The sequence below is a fragment of the Euprymna scolopes genome, chromosome 45 (genome assembly GCF_053919585.1).
Source record: "Euprymna scolopes isolate OS-2025 chromosome 45, ASM5391958v1, whole genome shotgun sequence".
In the NCBI taxonomy this organism is placed as follows: domain Eukaryota; kingdom Metazoa; phylum Mollusca; class Cephalopoda; order Sepiida; family Sepiolidae; genus Euprymna; species Euprymna scolopes.
The window spans coordinates 23,635,780-23,659,616 of record NC_136526.1 but is presented as its reverse complement, the minus strand read 5'-3'; the positions used below and the strand labels follow the sequence as shown (position 1 = coordinate 23,659,616).

Genomic DNA, 23,837 nt, shown 5'->3' with positions numbered 1-23,837 from the left:
TCTAGTTAACACGCCACATGGTAGGTGTGTGAATCTTGTAGGCGTCCACGCTTTTCTCTCTTTCTGACGACTGCAATTGACCTGATTATATTGATAACGTATCTCTTTGTTTTCAAAATATGGATTTGAAATATTTGGCATTATTTTCTCAAAAACCAATCTTGCACATGTTTTTTTTTTGATCAGAAATGCAGATTGATAATTTGTTGATATCGACAATTTCAAATTTTATTACTCCTGAATATCGCCCGTTCAACTATTGTCAAATGTTAATGATAGTGAATGATGATCTCGCTTGAAGATGAAGAACTTCATTATTATTATTTTATTCATAAGAGTTTTCATACATATGCAGGGGGGAGGGGTCGTTATCAATGATAGTTCACCTGCAAGAAGATGTATTCCCTTGAGTCTGAGTGACAAGTTTTCCCAGATTTCCAGCACTTTCCATTTGTTTAAAAAACATTTCATTATCGCAACAGCTGTTTACCATTGATTTCTCATTGATAAAAGCTATCGGCTTTCTCTGAAATTAAAGTAGCAATAAGTTTTCTCAAAATCTCAGTAACTAATAATAAGAAGCCTTTATTTCTGTTATGTTTTTCTTATGTAAAACTAAAAAGCCTTATTTTTCTATCTAATTTACATACGTGTTTGGTGTGTAAAGACACACATATGTAAATTAGATGGTGACGCTGAGAAAAAAGTCACTCTTTCTCTAAACGCTGACAGAAACATTAAAAATTATTAGAGAGTGGTTGAATCAACATGGTGATAGGAGGTGAGGGAAATAGTTAAGATAGAGCTAAATTTGTTCAATTAATTAGAACAATTAAGACAATTCTTTTCAAATCTAATTCAACTCTAGAGCTATGTTTTAACATTCTTGCGTTAGAGGAAAAACGTCTGCAGGAAATAAATGTTGATGAACTGACATTTAATATAATAATATACTGTGGATATATATATATATATATATATATATATATATATATATATATCTTTTCAATTCGCTGAGCAGTGTCTTTTTATTTCAGCTGACATGTTGTATATTATCCAAAAAAAACACAACAGCACTCTACCGACGACTAACCTATCATTTAGCTGACAATAGCGTCATAAAAGAACACCATTCCACGATAAAAACCTACAGTCGTCCAACATTAGAATTATCTTAACTAACAATACTAACATACTAACAATCGATATCTTAACAATTACACACAACGACTAAAATTACTAGAAATCATACTAATTAAAAAATTACAGCCCCTTATTAACCGGATCTCATTTAATACCGAGACAAATATACTAACTGTATTCAATAACTAACAAGAAACTAAGTAAATAAAATATAAAATCGAAATTCAAAATAAAAAATAATTCGCCTCTACCCATCCTGCACCCACTTTTATAACCAATAAAAAAAAATTTTTTAAACTAACTATAAATGCACTAAGCCTTAAAGAAAAAGGAAACAACAATAACCACTCCTGACAATGATCGGACGCCCAATAGAAAGCGCTTGAGAAGAATATGACTGAGCAACAACTTTTGAGCGCCATAATATACAACATGCCAGCTGAAACAAAAACGACCGTTTGGCGAATTGAAAAGATATAAAAAAAAAAATCAGAAAAAATAACTCTGTCATGTTCAATCAGACATGCTTGAATAATGACTTGCTGCCAATATATATATATATATATATATATATATATATATATATATATTGAAGAGTATCGACAAATGTTTCACCCTCCTATATTTTATTGTTGATGAAATCACCCATTTTTCAATCAAATCAATTGTTTGCTCTAGTTGGGGACCCACCATAGTGCACCTGGAGGAAGCTTCTCGTGCCTCCCTGCAGTGACTTGGTCCATAATAAAACGTAATTTACATTGCACTGTAGATAACCTATTGTTGATTTTATAAAATTATTTTTATATACAGGGTGTTTCAAAAGTCTTGGGAACATAACGATTTTTAATAACCCAAAAACTATTAGGAGTTGAAAAATGAAATTGGTACCGTTGGAAAGGTTAAAGTTTCAAGTTTTGTGGGGAATCTTCATAGTTGCTCAATATGAGCACCATTCATCACACGGCAGACATCTAGTCGATAGTCCATTTCCTGCCAAACGCGTTCCAGCATCTTGACGTCAATGGTTCCCACAACTGCCGTTACTCGAGCCTTTAGTTCGTCAATATCTCTTGGAAGGGGCGGCAGATAGACTTGTTGATTGACAAAGCCCCAAAGGAAAAAGTCACACGGGGTAAGATCTGGAGACCTAGGAAGCCAGGGCATGAGAACGTCATCACCTCGCCCAGATCTCCCAATCCATCTACCAGGCAGCCTTGTGTTAAGAAAATGCCTTACTCTAAGACTCCAGTGTGGTGGTGCACCATCTTGTTGAAAAATGAAGTCATCAGATTCTTCTTCTTCTAACTGAGTCATTAACCACTCTTCCAGCATGTTGAGATAGGATTCATTAGTTGCCTCTTCAAAGAAGAACGGTCCATAGACACATTTCTTGGAAATTGCACAAAACACGTTCACTTTTGGTGAATCTCGCTCATGCTCAAGAAGTTCATGAGGATTCTCAGTACCCCATATACGAGTGTTATGCTTGTTAACTTTGCCATTCAGATGGAAGGTCGCCTCATCGCTAAAAACAAGCCGGTCATCAAAGCCGTTATCTTCCAACTTCTCTTGCATTACAATGCAAAAGTCACGGCGAAGTGGCTTATCAGTGTCCTTCAACTTTTGGATCAACTTGAGCTTGTAAGGTACCATTTGCAGTCGTTTCCTTAAGACACGCCAGACAGTTGCTGGAGCAAGCTGAAGTTCCCTGCTGGCTCTTCTCACTGATTTACGAGGGCTCTGCTGAAAGGCTGTCCGAACTTGCTCAACTGCATCTTCTGAAGTTGAAGGGCGACCTGTTCGCTTACTTGGGCACAAACACCCATCTTTCACAAATTTAGCATGCCATCTGACAACGGATTTCCTTTCAGGGGCTTCTTTTTTAAATTTCCTGCAAAATGCACGCTGAACACATGTCCAAGATTCAGTCTTTGCAAATTGGAGGACGCAAAATACCTTGTCTTGTTTAGAGAACGCCATTACTGCACCTGGATAGATAAGACGAAAATCATTTGTATGACCAAAAACTTGATTAAGCAAGCTTTAAAATGGCACCAGTTTCATTTTTCTACCTGGAATAGTTCATGAGATATACGCATTTGTAATGTTCCCAAGACTTTTGAAACACCCTGTATAATGGCTGAATTAAAGTTTAAAATGCAAAAGTCAAGTATCATGGTTCAATTGGGTTTTAAACAGAAACATTCATTTTGAATGCGTCCCTGTCATATCAAAGAACCTACTGTTGATTTTATATGCTGAGCCTTTCTGTTTATACAGTGATATAATTTCTCAAATGTACTTGTGATGTTAGGTTGTATAATGCGTTAACTTTAATCCAAATCACCTGTTTCTTCTTTCATCATATTTTTTTTTTTTTGATTATGATTACTTATCGAAGACATTCCGATACAAAACTTATCTAAGAACACTGCCAGGCACATAAAGTACATTTGTGTTAAATTTAAAAAAAAATATGCTCAACTGTTCAGGAGTCTAGCGGGAACTCACATGCACAAAGTTTCTTTTATGTGATTGTAGAGATTTGATGTTCTTTGAACTTGATTTTTAAATGCAACCTATAAAAGAGGCTTTGTCTGTCCACTCCTCAGTTTCTTTGGTCTGTCACACTTGAAAAGTTTAAAGTAGCATTTTCATTGTGAATTGTGCAAATTAAATATCCGTATCTTGTCAAGAAATAATCATAAAGCAAAAATATATTCACTTTTATCGACAACGGATGACAAAAAAAAACGGTTCTTGTTCAGAATTCGCTCTATATTAAAAAAAAACAAAAATCTGTATGATATACTCATGAAGAAACGAAAATATTGTATTCCAAAAATCACATAAATTGATCAAGTAATTTTTTATAAAGAAAATCATTTTCAAGTGATTAAACGGAATCGTAGGTATTGCAACATAAATCTAGTAAGTATAAATTATTATAGAGTTATCGCCCTTTGTTTCTTGACACATTTTTCAAAATGGCAGACAAGATGGTCACTCTTTGGATGCTCATAAAATTGGATTTCTTTTATAAAAAATAAAACTAATCAATTTATATAATTTTTTTGGAATATGATTCTTGTAAAAAAATTTTCTTTTTTTAATATACGGGCAGTTCTAGACAATACCCCCCCCCCCCCAAATAAAAAAAGAAATTAAATTCCAGTGTGATATGTCATTTCTTGTTTTAAAATTTGATAGATTTTTAAAGAAAGGAGTAATTCTAGACAAGGGCATTTTTTTTTTCTCATCCATTGTCAGTAAAAGAGAATATATTTTTGTATGATTTGCTTTGTCATTATTTTTTCGTGATTGCCTTAACAAGATGTGGACATTTAATTTGCACATTTTCGCAATAAAAATCCAGTCTTGTGACAATGTCAGTGGTTGCTATGAGCAACATGCTGATGTTCTGCATGATGGTTTTTTAGGCAGACATGTTGTTTTCTTGTGTTTAAGATGAGAAGAATGATTTAGTCTGTGTAAGTTTGTGCATTAGCAAACTTATGTGATCAATCCTTGCGTTGAGAGATCTTTAGTTGTGCACTTCCTTGTAGTAGGTTTTCATATTTGGTTGTAGCTCTAAACATGAAATATTGAAATGGTTCTTTCCAAAAAAAAATTGCTTTTCTGTGCTTCTAATTATTTGTAAATAATTTTGATTATTGCACAGGATTGCACGTAGGATAGATTTGTTTCTTGATTTTAAAGTTAATATTTTTTTCTTCTTGTAGGTCTGCTCTTCTCCAAACCAAAACAGAAAAGAGAGTGGAAATTCATCCTAAATCCGTCAATGCAACTGAATACATGTTTGAAACGAAGTGGTTAATTTTTTATCAGAAACTCAAAACAACGGGGGTAAAAAGATGTCATTTGTTTTGCTTTTATCCAGTCTTTCTCTTAGAATCTGCAACTTTTTTAACTATTCAGTTTTCTATGAATTTCATTATCAATATATATATATATATATATATATATATATGAATCAAGAAGTAATAATTGTTTACAAACCAAAAGCTTCAGTAAACTTAGAAAGAATAAAAATTTTAATATTTATATAATAATCTCATCCTAATACAATGATCAATACAACCAAAATAGGAAATAGAGCTTCTCATAAAAAATATATTTTCTCACTTTACTATATATATATATATATATTCTTATATAATATGGTTAAGCTTAAACTTGAAAAAGACAAGATATTCTAGTAAAAAATATAATACATTTATAACTTTTTTATACAATTATTGCAGCATTAAGAATTGATTATATAATGTTAAAGTGAATTTTTTTTAAAACAAAATGCTGCAATATTTTAAGTTTATTATATTTTTTACTAAAATATTTTGTCCTTTTCTTTTCCAGTTTTAACAGCTAGTCCTTTACTTTTTCATGTTTAAGCTTAACCATATAACTTTGGTATATACGTTCAGAGATTACAGTTAGGATGTCTGCTGTGGAACGGGCTTGTCTAAATCCATATTGTTGGTCAGTAAGAAGTTTAGCATCTGTAAGGTGATGGACTAGAGTATGGTTAATTAAGGTCTCAAATATTTTGGCAAAAAGTGGGAGGAGGTTAATGGGGCAATAATTCAATGGGTCCGTTCTTTCGCCAGAATTCTTGAAAATTGATACCACAGAAGTAGTTTTCCAACAGCCCAGAAAGCAATATTCATTAAGGCATTTGTTGTAGAGTTTGGAGAGAACTGGAGCTACTTCAGCTGAGCACTTTTTTAATAGCACAGCTTGGATGAGATCGGGTCCACATGCTTTTGAAGTGTCAAGGTTTTTTATGATAGCATGCATCTGAGCAGGGGTGATTTTCAGATAATCTAGCGTGGCGTCTGTCTGCATAGAAAAGTCAGGTAGGGGGTGGTTGAGAGGGTCCAGTGTGGAGTTTGAGGCAAACCGACTGGCAAGATTGTTAGCCTTCTCGGTTGCTGAGCAAACAACTTCGTGATTGTTGGTTAATAGGGGAATTGTTGATTGCCCATTATTTACTACACTGTTGTAGATTTTCCAGAAGTCACAAGTTCCTAAATTTTGTGCTTCAATGCGTTTTTTAGTGGTTTCAGTAAATTCTCTTTTAGCTGTCGCTATTTCTTTCTTAATGTTACTTCTAGCTTCTATATACTTCTGTCTGTTTGAACTGGACTTATGTCGGTTAAATCTGTGGTATGCATGCTGCCTTTGAGCAATGGCAGTTGCGCAAGTCAAAGTAAACCATTGAGGAGAGTGGGGCTTGCTATAAAAAGTTCTCAAATAGTTGTGCGTGTATTGGCTTCAATTAAGGCTCTTAATTGATTGTTGTCAACATCCGATGGCCAATCACTACACTCATCAGCTTCAAGACTCTCGTCGCCGCCATGGAATTTCTTAAACTACCACTGTGCTGTGTGTTAAGTAGTGGTTCCCTTTGTTGATATCACAAACTGTTTCAGCAGCTTTTCAATCTAGTTTGAATTGAAATAAATTGTGCAAATTTGATTTTTAATCATCTTATATTCTGAAAAGAAGACACAATTGTTTTAAAACGATTGTAATTTAAACATGAGCATGTTAGAAGGAAAAAATGCTCTTTAAAATGATAAAATGATATATAAAGTAAAGGTATTATAACACAAACTTGTTTGAAAGTACCTCGGTTTAAATCCAAAAACAAAATTCTGCAAGAACCTAATATGATGATGATGGATAATTTTTCACAAAGAGATGACATATTCTTTAGAAGAGAAATTATAAACAAAAGCAAAAAGTGGAAAAAAATGAAACTTTCAAAATGATGGCATTTCGTACAAGCATTTTGTTTTCATATTTTCTTCTTGATCTGGCCTGATGCTATCAGATCAGACTGTCTGAAGATACTGGCTTTCTGACCTAAATGCATCAAACATTAATATTGTTTTTCACAATTTTTCTATATAAAAACCAAACCATGAAAAAATATTTGAAGATATAAAGAACTTGAAGCATAGAAAAGCATTTTCTGAAATTACTCGATTCGGCATTAAATAACCTAAAAAGGCTTGATATTAAACAAATCAGGAAATTTATTACTAAAATAGATTTAAAAAAACGAAATTGAATTGTTTTAATAATATAGGAAAATATTTTTGGAACACATTGCAAGATCTGATTAATAAAAGTAAAATCTTTTTAAGATAAAATTAGATAATTTCAGAAATAATAACCAAGAATTTAAAAGCCAGTCAATCAGCAACCCCACCCCTGCTTCTCGTTTCTCTTACCACTTTTGCCTTTCAATAAAAATTTTAGTGAGCAATGTTAAATTTGAAACGGAGAAAAAGATCCTATGGGAAAGACAGTAAATTCCAATGCAGGAAAAATGCAAAATGAGTCTGTTGGAAATCCAATGGTTATCCATAAGGAAACAGAAATATAAATATAAATGTCCAGGGTAAAATGGAGCTTCAAGAAAAAACATCAGGTCAAAGAGAAGTGAAAACATTGCAACGTTTTGTTTTTTTTATTTCAATAACAGATCAAGGAAATGGAAAGTGTTAAACAGAGGTTTTAAGTAAAGAATAAGCGAACGTAATAACCCTGTTTAAATAATAAAAAAAAAAATGGTGTTAAACTTTAAAAAAATCACCCTGTTTAAATATTAAAAAAAAAAAAATGGTGTTAAACTTTAAAAAAATCACTCTGTTTAAATATTTAAAAAAAATGGTATTAAACTTTAAAAAAATCATCCTGTTTAAATATTTAAAAAAAAAAAAAAAATGGTGTTAAACTTCTTTAAAAAAATCTCCCTGTTTAAATATTTAAACAAAAAAATGGTATTAAACTTTAAAAATATCACCCTGTTTAAATATTAAAAAAAAAAATGGTGTTAAACTTCTTTAAAAAAATCTGAAAAACCAAAACAAAACAAAAAACAGCGAACAAATGTAAAACTTATTTAAAAAAGAAATCGGAAAAACAAAAAGCAAAAATAAGGGGAAAAAATGAACGTGTTCGGAAAAACAAAAAAAAAAACAGCGAAAAGCGAGAAAAAAAATGGCATAAATAACCTTTCAATTTGGTTAAGTCTATGGTGCGTTTCACCCAGTAGAAAGCGTAGAATGAAAAGGAACATTAAAATTCCATTCCAGTTTTTTTTTAAGCAACTACAAAACGAAATAAAGCGAAAAAAATTGCATAAATAACCCTTCGATTCGGTTAAGTCCATGGAGTATTTCACTCAATAGAAAGCATAGAACGGAAAGGCACGTTAAAATTCCATTCCAGTTTTTTGAAGTAACTATGAAGTAAAGAAAACCCAAACCGGCATTCCTTCATTACTGTCTCTTGTGAACAATCACAGAAACAGTGTAAGTGGTGGCAGGGGAAGGAGGAATTAATTAGAGAGAAAAGATTTTACTACTTCCATTGATTTTAACTCATTTTTGCAGTGAACTCTCAGCAGAAAAAATATAGGAATCTACGATTATCGAGGAAGAGGAGAGGTAATATGCCTATAACACATTTCAGATATTGTGCTGCAGTTTGTGCATATTACATTTGCATGAAATTTCTTAATTTTTAATCCTATTAAGTACAAAATCATAGGGGGGAAAAAATGAGTCCATTTTATATATATATATGTATATATAAAAGTATTGTACTTAATAAAAGTCCAACTGGCGTGTTTTTTAAAGGGAACGTATGGTGATAGATTCACCTCTCACGAATTAACAATGAATACAATTTCCTAATCTGTTCATGCAATCAACATGGTAGATATAATAAACATTTATGACGAGAAAATGCTATCATTAAATAAAACAATCAGGAGATAAAAATATAAATTAAGTACTGAAATAGAATGTAGTTATTAATATTAGAAATTAAACATAAAAATTAAAATACACTTATCTCGAACACGCATTCGTCTCCAGAGTGCAAACTGATTTGAAAAGACTTTTAGCTTTAATATCAGACTTATTTATTTTTATTCTGTCCTAGTCTACAAACTCCAAAATTCCATCATGATAAGTTTCAATAAAAAATACACGATTAAACCCGGATCTGAAACTTCCAACGTAGACCCCCACTACCATGTCTCCTTCTCCAACATCAGGGGTCTACGTTCTAACCTTCCAGATGTTGAAGCCCAATTAGAGGAGACTAAACAAGACCTTTTATTTTTAAGCGAAACTGGAATTGGACAGACTATTTCCCTAAATGAGTTCGTAATTGAAGGATACTCTAACCTAACTTCAAAATCTGACCCCCAAGATCGCCATGGGCATGGAATATGTGCCTATATAAAAGATGGCTTTCCATGTGGTAGGGACATCTCCAGAGAAGATCCTAACTTACCCTATATGTGCTTCCGAGTTGCACTAGCTCACACTACGGCATTTATATTTACTCTCTATCGTCCCCATAACAGCGAAGTTACTATCTTTAAAAGCATATCTGAGAAAATTGACCAAGTCCTATCAGCATATCCTTCAGCTAACATTCACGTATGTGGAGACTTCAATGTTCACAATGTGGAATGGTTGACCCACTCAAACAAGACAGATAATGAGGGGAGATTCTGTCATGATTTCTCCATTGCTTATGACCTCACTCAGATTGTTCACGAACCCACCCGTGTGCCCGACAATGACGGCCAGTATGCAAGTCTCCTAGACCTTTTTCTCACAACTTGCCCTGAACTATGTTCAGTTTCCGTTCTGTCTCCTCTTGGATCTTCCGACCACTCAGTTGTATCAATTAAGATAAAAATGAAATGTAATAAGTCCTCAGACGTACCTCTCCATCGTACAGTATATCGATACACTATGGCTGACTGGGATAGTTTCCGTACATTTATATCGGATCTTCCTCTGCATTCCATGTTTAAAAAGGATGTGTCATCTATAGTATCAGACCTGACAGAATGGTTAATTGTAGGTATAGACAATTTCATACCCTCGAAAAAGTTCCAGCAAAAACCTAACAGCCAGCCATGGTTTTCTCCAGAATGTGCTGCTGCTATTGCGCACAGAAATCACTTTTTCCACTGTTTCCAACGTAATAGATGTATGGAAACTAAAGCCGCTTTCAGGACTGCCAGCAACCATTGTAAGAAAGTAATAAAGAACGCAATGCTCAGTCCGTCAAGTCCAAAGTAGCTGAGCAGCGGCTTGGTTCCCACCAGTTTTGGCAAATTGCAAACAGAATCCTGAACCGAAGCGTGTGCTCTATCCCAACTATCATCAATGGACCTAAGTTAATCTTGTCAGCATCAGACAAAGCCAAACTCTTTGTCAAGAACTTTGCAGCCAATTCTACCCTTTGCGAGCAAGGCCGCCAACCCTCAATATTTCCTCCTGTATCAGAAAACACACTATGTGATATACAAATATCTGTATGTGATGTTGCCAAGCTAATCAAAAACCTTGATTCCAGTAAAGCAACCGGCCCTGACGGTATTCCAATTATAGTACTCAAAAAAATTCAACCAGAACTAGCACCCATACTTACAAAACTGTTTAAACGTTGTCTTAAGGAGAATTGCTTCCCATCACCCTGGAAAATCTCATCAGTATGCCCTGTATTTAAGAATTCAGTTGATCGTTCATTCCCCTCTCAGTGTAGGCCAAAAAGTCTCCTGTGCGTCATGAGTAAGTTGCTGGAATCTGTTAAATACAGAAATAATCAACCATCTCAGCAAAAATAACCTTCTTAGTGACACACAATATGGTTTCTGTTCTGCTAGATCTATAGCAGATGTGCTTACAGTAATATCTCATAGGATTAGCGAATCTCTCGACAGAGGCAACCTTTCTAGGGCAATTGCTCTTGACATATCAAAGGCCTTTGATAGGGTATGGCATAAAGGTTTACTTCACAAGATCTCCAGCTATGGTATAGCTGGAAATGTGTTCTCAATTATTAAATCATTTCTCTCTGATAGGTTCATAAGAGTAGTAGTTGATGGGCAAAAATCAGAAGCTCACAGTATAAATGCTGGAGTCCCTCAGGGGTCCATCCTGGGCCCAACTCTTTTCCTGATCTACATTAATGATCTTCCAAATCACATCCTTACATCATTTGTAGACATTTTTGCTGACGACACTACCATCTATGGTAGCACATCTAAGACAGTAAACAACCAAGTTCTCTCCGATTCTCTCTCCTCTGATCTTGATCACGTTGTACAATGGGGAAAAGAGTGGCTGGTTACTTTTAATGCATCTAAAACCAAGCTTCTATCTTTACATCATCAATGTTCTGATCCCCATCTGGCATCAATTAAAATGAATGGCTCTCGTCTTGGGGAGGCCTCAAGTTTTGACAGGCTTCTGGGCTTGACCTTTACTCCTGATCTTAAATAGAATACGTACATCAAATCTGTTGCCAAGGCTGCTGGAAAAATGGTGGGATCCTTCTATCGATCCAGTAGATATCTCACTGCTGATGCAATTCTCTATCTATATAAGAGCCAGATACGTCCAAGGATGGAATACTGTTGCCACATCTGGGTAGAAGCTGCTAGAAAAGATTTGTCCTGCCTTGATAGGGTTCAAAATAGACTTTGTGGCCTGGTGGGAGATGTCCTTTTCTCTTCGCTGCAACCTCTATCTCACAGAAGAGATGTTGCGAGTTTGTCTCTCCTTTATCGTTATTTTCATGGAAAGTGTTCGACTGAGCTTCAATCTATGATCCCCCCCTTGCCAAACTTTCACAAGAAACACTAGACTAGCTGAAAACATTATCAATAATTTCCCCCACTCTTTATCTGTACCTAAACCTAAACATAGATTCCATGATCAAAGCTTCTTTCTTAGAACTGCACGCCTGTGGAATTGTCTTCCGTTTTCCTGCTTTCCAGCTATCTATAATATGGTTGTCTTCAAGTCCAACGTGAACAAGTTTCTGATGAGCCGTTCCACTTAAGTTAACAAATTTGCCGAACTTCCATTACTATCGATTACTATATTGTCCTTTTGACTACTCTACACTCTTTAACCCTTATCCTTGAGTGGCCTATCGGCCTTGACGACGCCTATGTAAAAAATAAATAAATAAATAAAAAATATATATATATATATATATATATATAGAGAGAGAGAATAGACCAATTACATTACAAATGTATTAACCCAAATATTAGTTTTTTATGAACTGTTTAAAAAATAGCCGAATTAGGCATTCAAATAAATTTATCATTTGTCAGAAAAGTGTTTCAGAATGCTATGTTGTATTTATTGATTTAAATGATATTATTTAATAATTTAAGTGATATTATATTTTGATTAATGCAGAGTTTATTATAAACAGGAATGCTGCAGGTTCAAACATAATGTTAAATTCCTTTTAAAAAAAAATGAAATAAAGAAAACGGAAGGAAACCCGAGACACGGGCATGTAACTTATTCTAAGAAAAAAAAAAAAAAATACTCCAGCCAAGGTCAAAACCTAAAGACAGTGAGTCAAGTACGATAACCATTAGGACAGCTTTACATAATCTTTAAAAAGTGTTTTCAAACCTACTTATTCTTAACATAATGGGAATGATTTGCACATGTGCAGTCGTGAAACAGTTGATAAACAGATAAAAATCGGATTTTTCAATTTTGACTCTTTAGCAATCCTTTTTGTCCAGATGAAAATCAATGAAAAAGTTATGTACCAAATTTCAAAGATCAAAAATTTATTGAGTATATAGTTTGAGAAGTGTCCTCACACACACACACACACACACACACACACACACACACACACACTCACACACACATTTTTATCGATATATAGATAGATTTCCCCATAGTATTGGCATCTACTTTTTATTGTCTGTTGACTAATATGCTGAAAGAAAAAAAAATTAAGAGTTTTTCATTTGTACTGTAGATGACGTAGATGTATTTATAATGTATTCACAGTTTTTGTACGAGAACAAATGAGAATTGAGAAGCAAAAAAGAATCCCGTCTAATCTTTGCTTAACAAAGCAATTTGATTAAATGAATTTGTTTTTATTGGCCAGAAATTATACTTTACGAACCAATCAAAAAAAACTTTGTTGCTGCTTGTTTTTTGGGGGTTTTTTTTTTGCTACTTTGTTGCCAACCTCTGTGCAGATGTGGCCATGGGTAATTACTTAACTGACCCACCATCTTTCTTTTCCGTTCCAAGTGGGAAATGAAAGCAGTTTGGCTTTCGTCCTACAACTTTGATCTCTTTTTAGCTCTGAGAAGAAGCAACAACCTGCCTACGTTGATGCATCCAAACGTTGCTGACGCAGTAATCAATGCCACTAATAAGAAAAAGGGAAAATCAACAACCATATTGATTACTTCTCTCTTATGCTTCCTCTTAGCACAGGCCGTCAACTGCAATTTATCTATTCACATTTATTGTAAAAATGGTCATTAACGTCTTTATTTTGCAGGACTGTGGGAGGAGGATTATTATTAATAATTTACAATTAGCAAAAATACCTCCCCCAACCCCCTGGTTGCATATTTTTGCTAGATATATGCCAAATAAAGATATGCTACTGTTAGTCTCCCCAATAAAGAAGAAATAATGCCTGGGAGGATGGTTTCATCACAACAGAAGAGATACTACGCTACCTCTTCCCCTAAAAAGAAGGTAATGCCTGAGAGAAGCATATTATAAATACATAACAGAAACTAAACTACCCTTTCCTCTTTTCCAAAACAGGGATAATGCCTTGGAGGATAGTCTGATGACAAATGAATATATATTACACGACACTTCCCACTCAAAGAAGCCAGTAATGCCTGGGATAACTGCATCATGACAACACAACAAAAACACACTCCCCTATTCTCTTTTCCCAAAGCCAGGGTAATGCCTGGGATGATAGTATTATGACAAATGAACGTATACTACTCTACCCTCCCCTGAATTGAGTTTTAAAAGATGGTACAATATTACGTTTATAGAAGTACTAGTATTGGTTCGCTTTCAGACACATACAGAATCTTCATTAGTAATATATATTTATATATATATATATATATATATATATATAAAAAAGGAGGTTTGTCTCCCTGTCTGTATGTGGCTTCGTTTCCTATGGACTCCAAAATTGTTGGGCCGATTTTTATGAAATTTCATACAAATGTACATTATGTATATAGCAGTGTTCTTAGCAAGGTTTTGTTTTGGGATGTCTTCAATAAATATCGATAATCCAAAAAATCTGAAAGAAGGAACAGGCGATTTTGGCTAAAGTTAACACCTTATACAGCCTAACATCAGGAGTGCATTTGAGCATTTTTATTACCACACAAGCAGAAAGGCGAGGCTATAAAATCGACAATAGGTTCTTTGATATGACAGAAGCACATTTGAAATGAATGTTTCTGTTTAGATCAATGATCTTTAATTATAGGCTATTATATATAAAAATAACAGTAGGTTCTCTACAGTGCAATGTAAATAAACTACAATGTATTGTGGACTAAGTCACTGTGGTTAGGCATATGAAGCTTGCTTAATTTTTTTCTTTTCATCTAATCTTTATTTTTTTCTATTCATCTAATTTTTTTTCTACTCATCTAATATTTTTTTCTATTCATTTAATTTTTATTTTTTCTATTCATTTAATTTTTATTTTTTCTATTCATTTAATTTTTATTTTTTTATTCATCTCGTTTTATTTTTTCCTATTCATCTAATCTTAATTTTTTTCTGTTCATTTAATTTTTATTTTTTTCTATTCATCTAATTTTATTTTTTCCTGTTCATCTATTTTACATTTTTTTCTATTCATTTAATTTTTATGTTTTTTCTATTCATTTAATTTTACTTTTTTTTATTTATCTAATTTTACATTTTTTCTATTCATCTAATTTTACTTTTTTTTATTTATCTAATTTTAACTTTTTTCTATTCATCTAATTTTAACTTTTTTCTATTCATCTAATTTTAACTTTTTTCTATTCATCTAATTTTAACTTTTTTCTATTCATCTAATTTTAACTTTTTTCTATTCATCTAATTTTAACTTTTTTCTATTCATCTAATTTTAACTTTTTTCTATTCATCTAATTGTAACTTTTTTCTATTCATCTAATTGTAACTTTTTTCTATTCATCTAATTTTAACTTTTTTCTATTCATCTAATTTTAACTTTTTTCTATTCATCTAATTTTAACTTTTTTCTATTCATCTAATTTTAACTTTTTTCTATTCATCTAATTTTATTTTTTTCTATTCATCTATTTTACATTTTTTCTATTCCTTTAATTGTTTTTTTCTATTCATCTATTTTACATTTTTTCTATTCCTTTAATTGTTTTTTTCTATTCATCTAATTTTAATTATTTTTTCTATTTAATTTTTTTATTCATTTATCTAATTTTAATTGTGCTATCCCATATCGGTACCTGCTTTTCATACTCTCCTCATAGGTCACTTTGTTCCCAGTCCAACTATTTCTCCAACTGTTAGCCATCTGAACCTTGTCAAGCCTTTATGTAGTAATATCTTTTTCTATGAACATAATTTTCTAATAATCACTAGTTGACATACCTACCAATATAACGTATTAAGGTCTTGATTTTTGTTTGTAATGTCATTTCATCTGATAGTTTTAGTTTTGGTTGGCAATGCAGGTCAGGTTGATACACCTATATGGTTATCCCTCAGGAAAGTCGAAAGGAAATAAGTGCAGGGTCTCTTTCCATGCTCAACATGGCACTATAGACATCCCAATATTATACAACTGATCTAACCAAAATAGTAGTATCCATGGGTTCAAAAGAATTTATCTCAACTATGACCCGATAATCTTTGAAAAAGATATCCAATTTTTTTGTTTTTCTATACCCTTTTTTTTTTTTTTTTTTTTTTTTTTTCCTTTTTTTTCCCTTTTTTCCCCCTTTTTTTTCTTTTTTTTTTCTCAACAAAACTAATTCTAATTTTGGAGTTTTGATGCATCAGCAAAATTTCAATAAGTGCAGATTTTTTTAGATATCTCACCTGATGCAGACATGTTAAAACCGTGAATATGAATGCAAAAGATTAATGTTTTCACCAATGAGCAATCAATGAACAAAATAAAATGTCTTTTTATACATGCTGGTGATTATACATACTGGTTGTTTTCTGCATCATTGCTTCTTCGTTGTTTCATGTTTGGGCGTGATCATTTTACGTAGTTGTCAGCAATTAACTGCTTTAATCAAGATGAATAAAACTTCTCATGAAGAAAAAATATAAGGAGATTTTTGCTGAGTTTCTTCAAGGTTTTATTGAAGACAATGGACTTAAGGAGAGAGAGAGAGAGAGATTAAAGTCATCTTCTGATTATTTATTTCTTAAAATTATTTTTTATTTAACAAAGTGCGTGACATACAGACATCGAAGTAACATTTGCTGGGATTATCAGTTCCCTACATGCATGTCCCATTCGCATGCTTCCAATGGAGAGACTGAACTGACAACCTTCATTTTCCTCACTCAAAAATGTGACATTGTCAAATCCTCATATTGTTCGACTATGTTTGTCTACAGAGTTTGACCTCCTGCTTTGTCACCGATAATTGCTAACGTAGGGTCCATACTATGTACAAATAATAATAATCTAGTGATATTTGATGCCTTTTTTTTTTTTTTCTTTTTAGATCTTTGTGTATGACTGCAGTATGGTGTCACCTTATCCACTTTTGTTTTTTGGAGGACATATAGACACTCGAAAGGTGAGTCTCTTTTCTATAATTGTTTAGAATTATAATTTACTCAGGAAAAGTGCTAAACATGTCCTCTTCATATTTACAATGAAATTGAATGCCATCAACTAACTGAGGTACCTGCCTTTGCATGCTAAAAGGTCTTTTAGTACATTTGTAGCATTATCGTACACTAATAAGTAACTTTATCGTCGACCGATTCTTTTTGCTTTTCGTCAGAAAACTGCTGTCGTTTTGTTGACATGTTTATTGTAAGTAGTCAGCTGAACAGGTAGTGATTACAGTAGATGACAGGTGTTGATCTTGTTTCTTTTTTATCGTTATGGCTCTAATAATGAAAGCAATTAAAAAGAACAGCAATAACCTCATTAATTGCTCTGGTTGCATTTTATTTTTTATGTTGATTTTTTTTTTTTTAATTTTTTAACTGCAAATTAATCTGATTGCATCTTCCTAACCATTCTTGATAGGTGTGTAAGAAGACAAGTCTGCTTTAACATTTAACACCTAAAAGATGAGATCTGCCTAGGAGTGTGTGAAAATGTCATAAACAGTATTCTCCACATAAAGTTAGAGTAGTGGAAAATTCTGTAAGAAATGAAAAGTTTAGAATATGAGCTCTGTGTGAGAACAGAAAGTTCCTAGTGACATGTAGCAGATAAGCTGATCAAGTCTTTCTCTTTTTTCTGAACTGCAAAAGAAAATAGCTTTGAGACAGCTGTTTCTACATTCTTTGGAAGAGAAATTAGGGATACTATGTTTGCTGGAAAGAAAATCTCGTAAACATTATGATTTTGTGTTGTCGCTTTAAATAAGCTTTACAACCGCTGTTCTATTAATGAGACAAATGCAATGCAAAGAAATCATCCATTTAACATTCATTTTACATCCATTAGTGCATATGTTAGACAACTTTTAGAAATTGACTTCCAAACAAACTTATCTCTGGCCAAGTCTTTATTTATCCCTCTTTCTATCAAGTCCATCCTCCCATGATTCTGCTGCCTCAACTGTTTTACCTCTAACCCAAGAACTCATATCCATTTTTTCAACATAACCATATACTCTCCAGATTTGTCTTCCACGGAGAAAGAAACAGAAGTCACAGTGGCTTTTGACAATTACAAAAAAAGAAGATTTCACTCATGTATTACAAGATGTTGACCAGAGACATTTTATTACGATCTGGAATTAAAAATATAATGCGACACAGCATGTTAGAGGTCATAACAATATTCTTAAATGTTTGGAATAGCTCAAAAAATTGGGGAAAATGAGTCATTAAATATTCCAGCAGAATAAGTGACCCTTCAAGCCGCATCCACTACCATCAAAAACTTTTCTCACAAACACCCCATAAAATTCGGCTCCAGACGAAGATAAGTTTGTAATTTCAGTTGGGGAATCGAATTTTTAAGATGAAATTTGTTCAGATTATTAAGATGTCATGTTATTTAGATCGTGGGCATTTTATTTTTCATTTTTTTTTATTTTTATTTTTTTTTATTTCTATTTTTTATTTTTCATTTTTTAAATTTTTATTTTTCATTTTTTTTTTAAATTTTTATTTTTCATTTTTAAAATTTTTATTTTTTTTTTCATTTTTTATTTTTATTTTTCATTTTTTATTTTTATTTTTCATTTTTTATTTTTATTTTTCATTTTTTATTTTTCATTTTTTATTTTTTATTTTTATTTTTCATTTTTTATTTTTATTTTTCATTTTTTATTTTTATTTTTTATTTTTCATTTTTTATTTTTATTTTTTATTTTTCATTTTTTATTTTTCATTTTTTATTTTTCATTTTTTATTTTTCATTTTTTATTTTTTATTTTTCATTTTTTATTTTTCATTTTTTATTTTTCATTTTTTATTTTTCATTTTTTATTTTTCATTTTTTATTTTTCATTTTTTATTTTTCATTTTTTATTTTTCATTTTTTATTTTTCATTTTTTATTTTTCATTTTTTATTTTTTATTTTTCATTTTTTTTTTTAATTTTTATTTTTCATTTTTAAAATTTTTATTTTTATTTTTCATTTTTTATTTTTATTTTTCATTTTTTATTTTTATTTTTCATTTTTTATTTTTCATTTTTTATTTTTATTTTTCATTTTTTATTTTTATTTTTCATTTTTTATTTTTATTTTTCATTTTTTATTTTTATTTTTCATTTTTTATTTTTATTTTTCATTTTTTATTTTTCATTTTTTATTTTTCATTTTTCATTTTTTATTTTTCATTTTTCATTTTTTATTTTTCATTTTTCATTTTTATTTTTCATTTTTTATTTTTCATTTTTATTTTTCATTTTTATTTTTCACCTTTTATTTTTCACCTTTTATTTTTCATTTTTTATTTTTCATCTTTTATTTTTCATTTTTCATTTTTTCTTTTTCATTTTTTTTTTTTTCATTTTTTTATTTTTTTTTTTATTTTTAAGCTAAAAACTATCCAATTTACCCAGATAATTTTTAAGGGCGAAGAATAAAAAAGTCATGGTTAGTAAGGGATAAAATAAAGGGAAACAGCTCATTTTAACTTGTGTGTGTGTTGTCGCAGCACTTTTCAAAAAAAATTATTCAGACCAACAATCTAAAGCATTAAAATTGTGATGCTTTGTAGGAAATATCTTTTTGATTTTTGAAATGGGATGAAACTTTTATGAAATCAAAAAATATCTCTTGCCGTTTGTGGCATTTTGACGAATCTTTTATAATTTTTTTCATTTTAATTTTAAGTTATAAATAAAGTAAAACGTTTACAGATGACTGACCTGAATGCCGACTCGACAATATTATTGTAAAAACAAGATTTGTACAATCATTGGACTTCTTTGTATTATTTGCATTCTTAAGATGTAAATGTTCTAATCTTCAGTGTTTTTTTCACAATGTTTCAGCTGACATAATCTCCATCTTGTTGAAGTCGAGGAATCTAGCGCCCATACTTACAAAACTGTTTAAACGTTGTCTTAAGGAGAATAGCTTCCCATCACCCTGGAAAATCTCATCAGTATGCCCTGTATTTAAGAATTCAGGTGATCACCTGAATTCTTAAATACAGGGCATACTGATGAGATCTCAGTACAGGCCAATAAGTCTCCTGTGCGTCATGAGTAAGTTGCTGGAATCTGTGTTAAATACAGAAGTAATCAACCATCTCAACAAAAATAACCTTAGTTACACTCAATATGATTTCCATTCTGCTAGATCTACAGCAGATGTGCTTAGTTATATCTCATAGGATTAGCAAATCTCTCGACGGAGGCAACCTTTCTAGGGCAATTGCTCTTGACATATCAAAGGCCTTTGATAGGGTATGGCATAAAGGTTTACTTTACAAGATCTCCAACTATGGTATAGCTGGAAATGTCTTCTCAATTATTAAATCATTTCTTTCTAATAGGTTCATAAGAGTAGTAGTTGAGGGGCAAAAATCAAAAGCTCACAGTATTAATGCTGGAGTCCCTCAGGGGTCCATCCTGGGCCCAACTCTTTTTCTGATCTACATTAATGATCTTCCAAATCATATCCTTACATCATTTGTAGACATTTATGCTGATGACACTACCATTTATGGTAGCACATCTAAGACAGTAAACAACCAAGTTCTCTCCGATTCTCTCTCCTCTGATCTTGAGCACATAATACAATGGGGAAAGGAGTGGTTGGTTACTTTTAATGCATCTAAAACCAAGCTTCTTTCTTTACATCATCAACACTTTGATCCACATCTGGCATCAATTAAAATGAATGGCTCTTATCTTCAGGAGGCCTCAAGTTTTGACAGGCTTCTGGGCTTGACCGTTACTCCTGATCTTAAATAGAACACGTACATCAAATCTGTTTCCAAGGCCGCTGGAAAAATGGTGGGATCCTTCTATCGATCCAGTAGATATCTCACTGCTGATTCAATTCTCTATCTATATAAGAGCCAGGTAGATCCAAGGATGGAATACTGTTGCCACATCTGGGCAGGAGCTGCAAGAAAGGTCTTGTCCTACCTTGATAGAATTCAAAATAGACTTCGTAGCCTCGTAGGAGATGTCCTTTTCTCTTCCCTGCAACTTCTATCTCACAGAAGAGATGTTGCGAGTTTGTCTCTGATGTATCGTTATTTTCATGGAAAGTGTTCGACTGAGCTTTAGTCTATGGTCCCCCCTTTCCAAACTTTCACAAGAAACACTCGTTCAGCTGAAAACACTATCAATAATTCCCCCCACTCTTTATCTATGCCTAAACCTAAACGTAGATTCCATGAATAAAGCTTCTTTCTTAGAACTGCACGCCTGTGGAATTGTCTTCCGTTTTCCTGCTTTCCGGCTGACTACAATATGGTTGTCTTCAAGTCTAACGTAAACAAGTTCTTGATGAGACGTTCCATATAAGCTAACAAATTTACTGAATTAATTACTATATTGTCCAATTTCTACTGTACACTCTTTAACCCTTATCTTCAAGTAGCCTCTTGGCCTTGATAATGTGATGATGCCTGTGTAAAAAAAACAAAAAAAAACCTTTCTGTTGAACTAAAGAAGGTGAGAATTTACATTGGCCGAAACATTGTGAGAATAACACTCAATACGCGAACAGTAGTCTGAAGAATCCAACTAATCAATATTTTTCTCCAAACTTCATAAACATTTGTTGACGCCAGGATCCAACTTTCTTTGATGTTTGAGCATCATTTGGCTAAGTGTATTTATTTCTGGGGTGGGAATGGGCTCGCCGAATCAATGAGGATCCCAATACTTCTACTCCCAGCCCTGAACCCCATGTTATGATTCTTATTCTTTTTAATTTCTATCATTTTTGATTTTTAATAAAATGAAGTAAAAACCTTGTTTTTCGTGTTTCTAAATGTCTCCATAAATTTATTGCAAAAATGCTAAAATACAAATGCCAATTGTCTAAAGATTGTATCATTGTGTGTGTTTTTTTCTAAATTGATACTTCCTGTCTTCATAGGATGGTGATCAGGACTGCATTACAGTCGACGACTGGATCATCTTTCAAGCCTCACCTAAAACAGCCAAATTAGTCAAGGTAATTATCCATCCTCCACCTTTGTTTTTTTCTAGTGCAACTTTTTTATGTTAAAAAATTCAGGGTTTTTACATTTTGATACAAAATTATTTAAGAAATCAAACTATTTTCAGAATCAAATTTATTAAATAAATCATGAAATGAGTCCTGTAAAAAGACGGACGGTTTTATTTACTTCACCATGCCCAAATTTGGTAAATATTTTGTTTTTAGTCATACTTTTGTCATTGATCACTTTAATAACCTTTCATCTAATTCCAAATTTTAAATGTAGACACGTATGTGACCATGCCCAAGTATAGTTATGTTCATAAAGTTATGTTCAGTTTTAAAAATGCAAGATGCACCTCTGTATATTCATAATAAACAAAACGTAAGAAAAAATCTTTTAAAAACAACAATTTCAGTGGTTGAAAGTGAGAAAAAGTTGAAAGTTTTTTGGGCTGTCAATTTACCATTTGTTTATTCTCATAAAAGTGTAAGAAAGTTTTGTAATCTTTAAATTAAAATTCCTTGTAAAATAAGATTACACCAAGTATAGGTTAGCAAATGGAAAGCAAAAATGTGCAAAGTGCGACAAGCCATGTAAACAGACAAAATGGGTGTATCTATATATTCCCTGAATTTTTATCTAGGGCAACTTTACACTTGGATAAGGTAGACATCGTGACTACCTCTTCTGTCTGGTTGTTCGACAGAGTAGAAACACAAAATATTACATTCAGTGTTTTGTCATTGATAAAGAACTGCATAGATAAAACCATCTTGATAAATATGGGAACTGAGTGAGCAAATTTGATTTCAAACAGCGACAATGTCATGGAATGGGGCTTTCATAATGGACCCCACTGAACATAGTAAAATGAGGATGCTTTACCAATCTGTGATCTACTTAACGACTATTAACATGGTTTAAATAAATTCATTCAACTGTAATTTAGGTAATTAAAATGAAATAAAATATTTTTTGTATATGAAGGTAACAAAAAAACTCTTACCTAACCAACATTTAAAAATAAATACTTTTAAATATGTATTATATTATTTTCAAGCAAATGAAATATTTTCTGCAGATTATGGGGATATCACATATTGGATGAGAACCCGTTTGCAAAAACACCAAAACGAGTGTGAGAGAGCTCAATAAGAGCAAAAAAACAAACTTAATTTTTGTTTTTGACTTTTTATTTGACTTAATTTTCACAAAGAATTCTAAAAACTTGTTAATTCAAAAAATTTGTTTTATAGGATCTTCGCAAAGAGTTGGATCGTTTATTGGAAGAGAAAACCAAAAGTCCTGGTTCCACTCTTTGGGACAGGAACAGTAAAGAAGGGGCGATCATGCGAGCCATTACAGACCTGATCACTCAAGATTGTCCGACTGATACAATGTAAATTATTTAAATATTTTTTTGCTTTCATTTCATCTAATTGTGGTTTCATGTAAATAAACTCTGTGTTACCTTATCTTTTGTTATTTTTATTTCATTTTAAAAGAAATCTTGAGAGGGGGTTCCTAACAAATCCAATTTGTGTTAAACTTTAAAAAAAAATAGTAAACAGAAAGCCAGAATTTGAAAAATAAGTAAATCAAAATAGAATCATTTTAGAATCATCTCCCAGGCTGCACGGATAGAACAAGTTGGTCAAAGAGCCTGTATGCATTTGGACATTCTTTCTCTTTTGTCCTGGTCTTCATAACAGCAAAAAGTGCCTCAGCAACACTCCCGACTTGTATAACAGATGTTCAGCGTGTGCAGGAATGTGCAGAAACAGAAATGTGTCTCACCTTATCAAGGCCTAAAGTTCATTCAAGGATATAAGTTAAGTTACATTATTTTGAATGCATAATTTTACATACTTTATCTTACATTATTTTACATACGAGGGGCGTGCAGTAAGTAATGGTTCTGACCCACTTCCAGTTGTCTGATCTAGCTGAAATTTTGCATGTGCGTCTACGAGT

General features: G+C 32.1%; 1 protein-coding gene across 2 annotated transcripts in view; it reads left to right on the top strand.

Moving 5' to 3' along the window:
• Window positions 1-23,338, top strand: part of LOC145269289 (ATP-dependent DNA/RNA helicase DHX36-like) — a 180,114-nt gene extending 156,776 nt beyond the window's left edge. For both annotated transcript variants that reach the window (XM_080124973.1, XM_080124974.1), the window contains exons 24-27: window positions 4,890-5,013; window positions 16,757-16,831; window positions 21,794-21,871; window positions 23,120-23,338. In XM_080124973.1, the coding sequence (XP_079981099.1) occupies window positions 4,890-5,013; window positions 16,757-16,831; window positions 21,794-21,871; window positions 23,120-23,266 (424 nt within the window). In that variant the 3' untranslated portion in view covers window positions 23,267-23,338. The remainder of the gene's footprint in view (window positions 1-4,889; window positions 5,014-16,756; window positions 16,832-21,793; window positions 21,872-23,119) is intronic.
• The last annotated feature ends 499 nt before the right edge of the window (window positions 23,339-23,837 follow it).